The sequence below is a fragment of the Hydra vulgaris genome, chromosome 13, assembly GCF_038396675.1.
Source record: "Hydra vulgaris chromosome 13, alternate assembly HydraT2T_AEP".
Lineage (NCBI taxonomy): Eukaryota > Metazoa > Cnidaria > Hydrozoa > Anthoathecata > Hydridae > Hydra > Hydra vulgaris.
In genome coordinates, this window is record NC_088932.1 from 11,238,709 (window position 1) to 11,251,020 (window position 12,312).

The following is a 12,312-nucleotide window of genomic DNA, read 5'->3' on the forward strand; positions in this document are numbered from 1 at the left end:
TTTTACATTCTAATAAGGGAAATCGCCAATACCAATCCATACTAATCAATACTATCAAATACTATCAAATGATGCATCAATACTACTCAATACTATCAAATGATACATCGCTAAAAATACTTTGTCAATACTATCAAATGATACATTGGTAAAAAGGGCAGAAAAAGACCTATATGAAACAAAAGATATTTGCTTATAGGATATAAAATAAAAGTTTTATGAATCATAATTGATTGCAAAAAAGCAACAAATTTGTTAAACTATTTTTACTTAACTCAAGTTAACTTAAGTTGAAATGCGCAATAAATTTGTTAGATTGATTTTTTCTTCAAGAATATCAAACAGCAAATAATTCAGATATAAAATTATGTCAAAATATGTCGAAAGAAAATATGTCTTACATATTTTATATCAGCAGAAAATAATTCAGACATAAAATTATGTCAAAATATGTCGATAGAAAATATGTCTGACATATTTTATGTCAGCAGAAAATAATTCAGAAATAAAAATATGTCAAAATTTGTCGATAGAAAATATGTCTGACATATTTTATGTCAGCAGAAAATAATTTAGATGTAAAATTGTCAAAATATGTCAATAGAAAATATGTGGGACATATTTTATGCCGGCAGAAAATATGTCTGAAAATATGTCGACAGATCTGCCAGACATATTATGTCATAACAACCCTGGTGATATATAAAAAAGTTTACAGGTAGACGGGCCCCAAAAACCACATGATTTTTTCTTCTGTTATATCTTTAGTACAAAACAAATAATTTAACATTTTTTGTGCGTTTTTATATGCTTTTATATGGTAAAAGTTCAGAGGTTACAAGTATTTTAGTATTTTTATTTTACTTTTTTTTTTTTCATTAAAATTTCTCTATATTTTAGTATAGGACCTCAAAAACCACATGGCTTAAATTGTTAACAACTTTTTTTTAAATAGTTGTAACTTTCCCATATTTTGGATATTATATTTCATTTCATATAGTACTTTGTATTTCACTTCAGGTTCATGAAGTGAAATATAATAAGTACAAAAGTACTTATTATAAGTACATTTCAGTTTTTGTATTATAATAGTACAAAAACCACATGGTTGGGACCCCAAAAACCACATGAGTTATTTTGGTTTTGAAAAAATCTAAGTGATGATACAAAAAATCAAGAATCAGAGTAGATATGTAGTAGTTGTAACAAGCTTTTTGATAAAGAATTTATAAAGAGATTCTATTTTACATTCTTGCATAGAGGATAGGTTTAGTACAGTTCAGTGAATTTTCAATAATATTTTTAGACAAATAAATAACATCAACAGAAAAATCAAAATACGCTGGCAAATGAAGTCACTAAATCCAAGTTCTAATGCTGAAGCATTTATGAAGAGAAAAGCAACAGTAGAAAAAAACAAACAACTTGAAGTTGCTGTTCAATGGTGTAAAGAAAATAATGTAAGAGGACATGCTGCAATTAAAACAAGACAATTCCCACTTATGAAAGATCGTGAAACAATAAACTGTAGACTTGATGGGAAAATAGTCAATTTGCAGCATTATCAGCAAATGCAAAAATTGCTTTGACAAAAAAAACATTATTTTTGTTTGTTATATATATTTTTAAAAGGTAGTAGAAGATAATATGGTAAGAGAAGATTGTCTGTAGTTACAGGAATTGTAGCTTGTTAGAAATACTTTTTTGCTTTGTTTCTTTGTTTTTTATATATTATTTGTTTCAACTGCAGATGAGATAAATCATTCTGGATGCGCATTAATGCAAATAATACAAGCTTAACACTCAAGCGACAAGGAAATGTATCAATAAATAGAGCTCTCAATTGCACAAGAGAAATGACATGTGTCCATCTTGGTATGAGTAAATATTGTGTTTTTGATTAAATTTTAATATACACATGTTTCATTTAAAATATAACACTACACTTTATTATTAGTTTATTAAAATTACATAAACTAATAATAAAGCTACACTTTATTATTAGTTTATTTTATTTTAATAAATATATATTGTAGATTCATTAAAAATAGTTCGAGCAAAACTGAGTTACTTATTGTTTTTCATGGTTGTCTTTAGACGCTCTTGCAGAAGAATTGGTTAAAGCTGACATTATGACTGAAGCATAACAAAAGGAGACAGGAGTTTGGTCTTGAAAAATTGATATAGGGAGAATACTTAATCACGACGAAACACCACAGTTCATCAATTTTGGTGTTGATGGTACTCCTGATTTTGTTTTTTTTTTGATTTTGATCCTGACTTGTTTTTGCTGCAAAAGGGTAAACATGCTGTAAAATGAGAGAACCGTAAATGCGTCACCATACATCCTCTAGTATCATTTTCAGGTTTTTTCATAAATATTTATAATAGAGATCGAAAGGAAGACATTGTATCATATTTCTTTGTAATTATAAGAGACCTTTGTGTCTGTCAAGTACTCATTGGTACTGTTGGAATAACAAATCAAATGGCTCCACAGGAAGCTGTGGCAAATATTCAGCATCTTCTGATAACAATGTGCAATCATGGTGTATCGGATCACAAATCGTTATTAGATATGTATAAAGAGGTCGATGAATATCTTATTGAAAAAAAAAGTGGCACGCCCAGTAGTTTTTCTTTTTGATAAGCATTGTTCACGATTTAACTTCGATGTCTTACAGTTTATACACTCAAAAAACATACGTATGTTCTTAACTCCACCAGATACTACTGGTGTGACAGCTTTTAGACCAACTCAACAAAAACCTTCATCATGGGTATCGTGGATTTCAACTTACTATATAAAGAAGCTTTTATGATGATCTTAGGGCGTATTTGGAACAAATGGGCCCCAAAGCAATCTATAATCAAAGCTGCAAGACATGTGGGACTTACATTCATCAAACGCAAATGACATGCAATAGAACAAGTTTGCACAAACTGCTTTATGTATTAATTCTTCTAAAACTGTTTCACCCAGTACAACAACCACTGAAAGATATACTATTGAATCTCCTGATAGAAGAAAAAATTCAGCTCAGTATTAGAAAGAAAAAGTGCGTTCACAAGAGCTTATTCAAGAGCTTAGCAAAAAGAGCATTCAACTTGAAGAAATCCCTAGCTTACTGACAGTGCAGAAAGATAAGCCGAAAATTTCTAAAGTTATTACGAGGGTTACGCAGGTTCACAGATCAATGAAAGGAAAAAATGTGTTGAAGTTAGTGAAGGTAATTCAAGTTAATAAAAATCAAGAACTAAAAGATAAAGAAAAAATAAAATGGAACAAAGAGAAATAAAGAGAAACATTTTTACAGTGTAAAAATGAATGCAACTGTGGAGAAGGCGTGTGTCATGCCATAAAACTAAAGCAGTGCTCTTCTTGCCACAATGTACAAAGGTTAGTTTGCGGAAAGCTATCTTGTAAAGTGGATGGAAAGAAACCAATAATGTTTTTAGCTGCTGCAGTAACCAACAATACCCTTAAACATAAGGTTATTGAGCATGAAAGTGATGAAGATACTAGCAATTAGAAGGATACACCAAGAAAGTGACCTCATAGTTCTTATGGCCATATTACAAATTATGCTTTTTAATTATCCATTATGCTTAGTCAATTAGTTGATCAACTTAGTGAAGAGTCAATAGTTTCAAGGATGTATAAAAACACTTTTAAATTGTCTTAAAGACAAATAGAGCTATATGTAAATTTTTTCTTTACAAACAACTATCTTTACTTTTTGTTACTAGAAAAATAAATTTTAATAGAAAAAAGGAAAACTCTCTTTTACTATTTAGTTTTTAATCTGTATATATATTTTTTTGTTAATGTTAATGGGCCCCAAAAACCACACAGAAATACTACATTGGTTAAGTTAAAATATTTTAGCAACTGTTTTTTAAATTTATTTTCTTTTAATTTTTTTGCAGAAGTATGACTTAAATCTTTACAAAAAACTTTACCTTGCAAACTTAAATTAAAATTTCAATTACTTATGGACTATAATGTCAAAAAGTTATAAAATTTTTAAATTCTAGTGTTTATTGTATAATTTTCATAAAATTATGCTAATTTGGTTATTTTTAACAGTATCCTATCAAAAAACTATCTTGTCAAATAAAAAAATCTATTTTGCTTCTTGATACGGCTTAATCTATGAGTTTAAGGTACTAATGTGAGCGTGTGGCTTTTGGGGTCAATGAGTTTTTGGGGCCTGTCTACCTGTAAGTATCTACAAAGCTTCAGCAATTAAATAAATTTTTGCTAACAATCTTCCAGTGGAATAATTGAAAATTTTTAAAATTGAAAAGACAAAAAAGAGATAATCATGAAAGTTATCAACCCACAAAAAAATGAGTTATGTTTTATTTAAAATAATGCAATATAAATAAGTTAATAACCCACAATATAAGATAAACAACCATGTTTTGCTTTAAACATAAATAATACCACTTGATGAATATTTAGCTTGTAATTACTCCAAAGGCAGTAAATACTTGCAATTACTCCAAAAGCAGTAATTACTCCGTAATTATTCCAATTACTGTAATTACTCCGTAGTTGCTGTAATTACTATGTAATTACTCTAATTATTCTGTAATTATTGTAATTACTATGTAATTACTCTAATTATTCTGTAATTATTGTAATTACTATGTAATTATTGTAATTACTATGTAATTACTCTAATTATTCTGTAATTATTGTAATTACTATGTAATTACTCCAATTATTCTGTAATTATTGTAATTACTATGTAATTACTTTGATTATTCTGTAATTATTGTAATTACTATGTAATTACTCTAATTACTCCAAAAGCAGTAATACTTGTAATTACTACAAAAGCTCTAAATTGATGTAAGAGATTCACAATATGCATTGCTTTTGCCCTAAATATTATTCTGCAAGCATGTTTTTGTTTGTTATAAACTGTTTTGAGTTTAGTGTGATTAATGGTACCCCAAGCAACATAACAGTAAGAAAGGTAGCTATGTATGAACAAAAAATATGGATTTTTTAAAATATTCATTATTAAAAAAAGGTTTTGTTCAATGTAAAATACTCTTTAAGATCTTACTTTTAATATATTTGATATGAAATTTCAATAACAATTTTTTATCAGTTTTTCAGTTTGTAGTCAATTCCCTCTTAAATATTATGTTATTGATTAAAAGATTGGGGTATTTAAGACCAATATTATTGGCTTTACTACGTTTATGGAATAGGATAAATTTTGATTTCTCTGCATTTAATGAAAGTAGATTACTTGTAAACCACTCATTGATTTTATTGAACTCTTTGTTTAATATTTTAAAAAGATCATCAACATCTTTGTGAGAATAATACAAATTAGCATCATCTGCAAATAAGATAGTATTCAATATTTTTGAATTTAAATATAAGTCATTTATATAAAGTAAATATAGTCATAATAAGGTAACGTGGTGTTACATTGACAGGTGGGTAACATTGACATGTGTTATATTAAATGATTTTACCAGTCACCAGTTGACTCTGTTGAATGAACAAATATAGATATTTTTATCCACATAATTGTAAACATAAACAATGACACAATACTGCAAACACAAATAAACAATAAACAATGACACAATACTGTGAACACAAATAAACAATAAACAACAAGACAATACTGCGAACACAAATAAACAATAAACAACGACACAATACTGCAAACACAAATAAACAATAAACAACGACACAATATGGCAAACACAAATAAACAATAAACAACAACACAATACTGCGAACACAAATAAACAATAAACAACAACACAATATGGCAAACACAAATTAAACTTATTCTAAATTTTTTTAATGTTAAAAAACTTTAGTTATAAGGTAAGTTGAACCATACTATAATATAATTTTGAATGTATTTTTATGATGTTATTCTAAATGCTAAGCATTTCCAATGATTTTTTAGTATTTTTTAGAACGCCCATTTTGGTTTTGGGGTAACATTGACAGGATTGTCAAAGTTATCCCATAGGTCTGCAAAAGTTTACTCTAATGTGTGATTATTATCATTACACTTTAGGTATAAATAAATAAATGATTGATTTTTTTTTTTAGAGTTTATGATCACATGATATCATGCCAATGGTCACACACGAGCAGTGAACATCTGAGGGAAGAAATGAAGTACATTAGAATAAAGGAGAATTAGTTTTTGAACAAAGCATATTTTGACAGTTGTCAAGACAAAAATAAAGATTAATGGAGGAATATTTAAAAATAAATAAGACAGACAATGCACCCAAACAGTACTTACAATAATAAAAAATTTTTTTATAAACACGTTGTATATCTTCGTTTAAAAATAAACAAAGATATACAACAAATATGTCACCAAACAAATACTTATAAAGCAAAAAATTGATTACAAAATAAAAAGCATGCATACAACAGTGTAAGGCCTCAGAATGAAAAAAAAAAAACATTAAGTAATAAACTTAATTAAATTATGTTAAACTATTGTTACTACTTTTCGAGTGTAGTAATTATAATTAAAGTTTAACTTTTTGTTTAACAAAGTTTTGAAAAAAAAAATTTGTGACAAACAAAAGATTAGACATTATTAAAGATTATTTTTATTAATTATTTTAAAACGTTATAATTCATTATTATGATTTCACTTTTTTTATTTCTTTTTTTTTTACATTCATTAAAAATAATTAACAAAGGATATTTTAAAAAACTGGTGACACTCTTCCTGAGTGATTTTTCATAACATTTATAAAAGTTATCAAATCAAAAACAGTTTTTATCCAAGACCAAGAGCAACTTTAAAAAATTATTTAGTATTACAACTTTACTAATACTTATTTGAGTCATTTAAACAAGAAAATCTTTGGTTTGAATGTCTATTTATATAATTCTTATTTTTATTTATTTATGTATATTTATATATCAACTAAAATAAGAATACATAAACAAAGAAAGAAAAAAAAACATAAATAATTTTATTTAACATTAAATGATTTTTTTTCTTAATTCTCCTAATATGACCTTGACAAACCAATGCGACGAAATAAGAATTAATGACAAAATTTATTTTGTTAACGAAAAAGCGCCAGAAAGTAAATGCTTCTACTTTTAACTTACGTTACACGTTATTTATTTAAAATAAAAATGCGCTTTAACTAAGCATCGTTATTTAAAACTTTAAATGTAAAAACATAACATTTAATATTCTTTTGCATGTATTGTTAAAAAATTTAAGTTTTTAAACTAAATTTTGGAAAAAACTAAACTTTATCAAGTTTTTTTTAACTTACGTTACATAAAAATTGCAAAAGATCTTTCGTTATTTTCTTGAAATATATATATTTTATAAAGTATAAAATCTGAGCAACAGCAATTTGAACATGTTAGTTCCATTTTGAAATACAGCAGATTTTCACTAGCTTGTACCTTGTATTAGTCTGATGAACCTGGATTAGTTAAAATAAAATTACTATAAAACTTACTATAAAATCACTTGCTTAAGTCATATAAATTAAACAGAAAATATAAATTTTTTTTATTGGAAAATCAAACGAACTTAGTTGTTTTAAAAGAATTAGAAGCATTTCATACCATTGCCATGAGCCGGATAAACACTAAACTATTTAAAAAGAAAGTCAGAGAATGGAAAGACAGATTAAATTAGAAAGTTTATTACATTTGTTATTGATGATTTACCTCCCCATCAATATTGAGAACTATAAATCAATTTTAAAACTCTTTCTTCACCCAAATACAATTTGGTGTTTGCAGCCAACTGTTTGGATCAAAGAATCATTTGATTAATTAAATGCAGATACTGGATTAATTGAAAAACCAAGAATATTTACATATGAATCATTAATTATACATTACATTATAATTATAAATAATTATACATATACATTAACAATTAACATAAATGCTATTGACAACAGAAAACAAATGCCTCCAATCACTATACTCGATGCTGTCAAAATGCTTGTTCATTCTTAGAATGACGATTCAGTAACCACTATTATTAACTGTTTCTGCAAAGCAGGATTTAAGGAAGAATTACCAGACATAGAGGATAAATACTTTTCTGCACTAAAACATTCAATTAATCTGTTGTTCACCTGAGAGGTAAGGATCCTGCTCCAAATGACTTTACTTATGAACATATGTTAGCAGTTGATGTTTGAGTATTGTCCATAAAAAATGTACACACAAATACCATACAAAAACATGTGAGGGGGGAAAGGGGTTCACATAAAAGTATGTAAACATTAATTAAAAAAATATTACTAGGTAATGTTTATTTTACTAATTTATCACAAATAACTTTTTACATTAAACTAAATAAAATTTGTTTTGGAAACTGAAAAACTAAATGGTTTTGTTTTAAAAACTATTTGTTTTGAATAAATACCAACTTTTTAAAAAAAATAAAATCATAACTGCTTCATCATTGTCCTTAATTTGCCAGCCAATCATAAGAAAGAGTAATTTTCCGAGATCCTATTTGCCAAAAATACATAAAAGATTATATCCATAGGGAAGGGGGTACAGTATCCCCTCATGCACATGTATTTCACCTCTAGCACTGGGACTGAGTGCTATAAGGCAGATGTGAATTTCAGCACCCCTTTTTTTAAGCAAGCAAAAAATAGATTTTAGACAATTGATTTCAATATTACTTATTTAGTTTTTAACTTATTAAAGGGCTCTGCCTGAATTAAACTTTTGTTCTGAGTAAAGTTAATTTAATTAATTCATTAAAAAATAGTGCAGATACTAAAACAAACTTTTTAAAATAAAAAATACCTTGCAATCTTTAACGTCAGATTACATTACTCACTTATAATACCTGAAACAAACATCAATATTGGATTTTTCCTTATATTATATAATAAAATATATTTCACGTAAGATTTTATAGTTTAAATATATCTACGTAACATTTATATTTTGGACAAAAATTTAATGAGTCTCAAAATCTTGATAAGACAGACATTTTCAAAAAGTGTGACACACTTAGAGCTTTGCTTAGATGAGACACTTGCGAAGTCAGACAATAAATATGTTCTCCTCGATAGTCCAGATTACCCGGATTCTACTGTACTTTTACTTTTTTTGCACAACTGGTGCAAAAGAAAAATAAATGCTATATTTTCTAAAATTACAGTTTTATATTTTTTTAGTTCTTTCAGAACTGGAACTAAAATACTTATAAAAGAATATTACTTAATAAAAGTATTTTTTTATTATATATAAATATTTAGTATACTTAGTGTATAAATACTTATTTATATACAAATATTTAATATATTTAGTATATATAAATATATTTTAGTATATATAAATATTGAATGTACCATTTTTATTTGCTTGTAATTTATAATAAGTTATAAATATAGAAATGTTATTAATTTAGATTATTAAATAAAAACATATTTATTTTAATAAAAACATAATTTGTTCAAGACAAACCTGGCATAATATTTTTTTTGGAAGACAAATTGGTTTTGGTTGCTGATATTGATTCAGTTACATTATTGACCTTTGAAGTGATAGAAGAACTTTCTAGACAATAAAAACATATTTTATGTTATAAATATTAAATATTAGTCTTTAAAAGGGTAACAAAAAAACATTTATAATAACCTAAACTTTAAACGATTACCATTTTTTCCTTTAAATATTTGACTTTTATCTTTTATTATATGTTTATTTTGCCTTGATCCAACAAACTTCCTATAAAATATTAATACTCCATTAAAAATTCATAAAAAAATGTTGAACTATTGTTACTACTTTCCATTAAAATTTGTTAAAATAATTTTACAATAATATTGATGTTATCAAACACTTTTTTCAATCCCTTAATTTTTAAATCATTATAAAAAGTCCTGGCAAGGTCAAACACTGGCTAGCAACAGAAAAAATTTTAATAAACTTTAAAATTCTCAACCTTTCAAAAACTATTGAGACTAGTCTAGTCGAGTATAGTCTAACATAGTTAATCTGCATGTATTAAACTCTGCCATATATTGCAAGTTGAAAATATTTTTTTTAAAAAACCCATGATGTGCTTAAATATGATCATGAAAACTTGTTATCTTGGATTGCTGAACATAAGATTCTAATTTTAACAGTTTTAAAATCAAGGATTTTGCATTCAATAATTTGATTTCGAATTTGTTGATTGTGTATTGATTTCTAATTTAAAAATTCAATTGATTTTTGAAGAAAAATTTACCTTTTTTATTATTGTAAATTGCATTTAAAACATTTGATAATATAAAACTACAATTTGATTATTCAATTATGTTGTTTTTAGTGTTTAAAATAAGTTCAAAATTTTGAAAAAAAAGCAAAAGTTGCTTTATGTCACACTTTTAAAACTTTATATAATAAATTCTGGGAAAAAAAAAAATCTATTGAGCATGTTCTTATAGTTATAAATTTAGGTAGCGGCTCAACCCTCAATTGTGTCATTGACATTAAACACATATAGTGTACTGTAATCAAATCTAAAACAAAATTCGATTTGCGATAAAATTTAAACAAAACACAGTACCATGTTTTTAAAGCTGCATTGAGCTTTTGAAAATATTGATCAGGAAGCATTCTAAGGTGCTGTTCTGATATTTCTTCAAGCACATGACAAACAGACAAAGCGCTATTCAATAAAGCTTCTTGTGTTTCGAGTTCAGTTTCTTTCTATAAAGAACAAAAAAAACAATTTAAACTAAAAAAAGTATAAAAAAATAATTATTTGTGTACTCTTTGCGATTTCTGGAACTTTAAAAAACATCATTTGAAAATATTATGAAGTTTAACATGCACACCATAGCTACCTTACTTTTACTTATCTACCTTATTCTTTCTTATATATCTTATTCTTTCTTATTTGTCTTATTTTATTTATCGCATCAAATAAATAATAAAATTTTCTTACTTACTACTTTTGCTGATTTTAGTATGCTGATTCCTTCAGGTAAAAAACTTTCAAATTGACCAGATAAGTTTTTACTGAATGATGAGTTAATAGATTTGTGAGGAAGTTTCTTGATTAATGAATCACTAAGTAGAAATAAATAGAAATAGTATAGAAGTATAAAATCAAACTATATTTGCTGTTAAAGACCAATTTAGTATGATGTACAAAGAATCAGATAGATGTGAAAAAAATACTTCATAAAGATCAATTGTTTGTAAATTCTATCAATTATTATAATTATTCATTCCTTTTAAAAAAATAATCAAAAAAAAAATATTGGTATAATCAAGAAAACAATCTTTATCACTTTTGTTCTTCTCATTGCTTTTTTGATTTTTTTTAGTTCATATTTTTTAAATTGTTTAAAAACAAAATCAGCATCAGAATTGGGATTGCATGTCAAATTGTTTTTTTTTAATTTGCAACTGCAATAAAATTTGTTTATTTTATTTTTATTTACCACTTGTGTAGCCAAATAATATTATTTTTCAAAAATGATAAATTGGTTTAAATTGTCAACAAATAATAACTTTATGCAACTATGCAAAATAAAACTCTCTTTCATAAAAACATTATTACCATTTTAATTAAAATTACAAATGAACTGCAGGCTAGGATATTTCTGAACATAAATGTTTCTATAAACTCTTCCATAATGCTATTTATTATCTATTTTATTACTTAAAAATAAAAAAATGACATTAAATCCAAATGACATTAAATCCAAACCACACAGTTAAAAACCCAAATATCATAAAATAATTCATTTGCATAAACGTTGCCAACAAAATTAGTGCATTACGGGTTACGATTACCTGACAACTTTTCAATATTTTATGATTTTTAAAACTTATACTTGATTAATAACATGAGTTATTAAGAAAATTATTTTGTTGCAACTATAATACTTTTGAACATTGTCTATTTAAATCTGTTTACAATTCAATAGAAAATATACAACACACAAACTATATAGATAATAAATACAAAAATAGATATTTTAAAATTATATGTATATATATAAAAACAAAACAAAAAACAAACACAATATACTAATGCATACTTTGAAAAACAATTCAAGATTAATTTTATTGTTTTTACTCTGTAATGAACAAAAAACAAAAAACAAAAAAAACAGCTGTACAGAGAAGTGTGTGTGTACAGAGAAGTGTGTGTGTACAGAGAAATGTGTGTGTACAGAGAAATGTGTGTGTACAGAGAAATGTGTGTGTACAGAGAAATGTGTGTGTACAGAGAAATGTGTGTGTACAGAGAAATGTGTGTGTACAGAACAATAACAAAACAAGCTGTACCC

General features: G+C 25.9%; 1 protein-coding gene across 2 annotated transcripts in view; it reads right to left on the reverse strand.

Annotated features, from left to right (window-relative positions):
• The window catches only part of LOC100205617 (recQ-like DNA helicase BLM), a 70,698-nt gene that overhangs the window by 35,476 nt on the left and 22,910 nt on the right, over positions 1 to 12,312 (reverse strand). For both annotated transcript variants that reach the window (XM_065815415.1, XM_065815414.1), the window contains exons 9-12: positions 10,960 to 11,080; positions 10,575 to 10,717; positions 9,678 to 9,748; positions 9,485 to 9,577 (exon numbers count right to left, since the gene is read on the reverse strand). In XM_065815415.1, the coding sequence (XP_065671487.1) occupies positions 9,485 to 9,577; positions 9,678 to 9,748; positions 10,575 to 10,717; positions 10,960 to 11,080 (428 nt within the window). The remainder of the gene's footprint in view (positions 1 to 9,484; positions 9,578 to 9,677; positions 9,749 to 10,574; positions 10,718 to 10,959; positions 11,081 to 12,312) is intronic.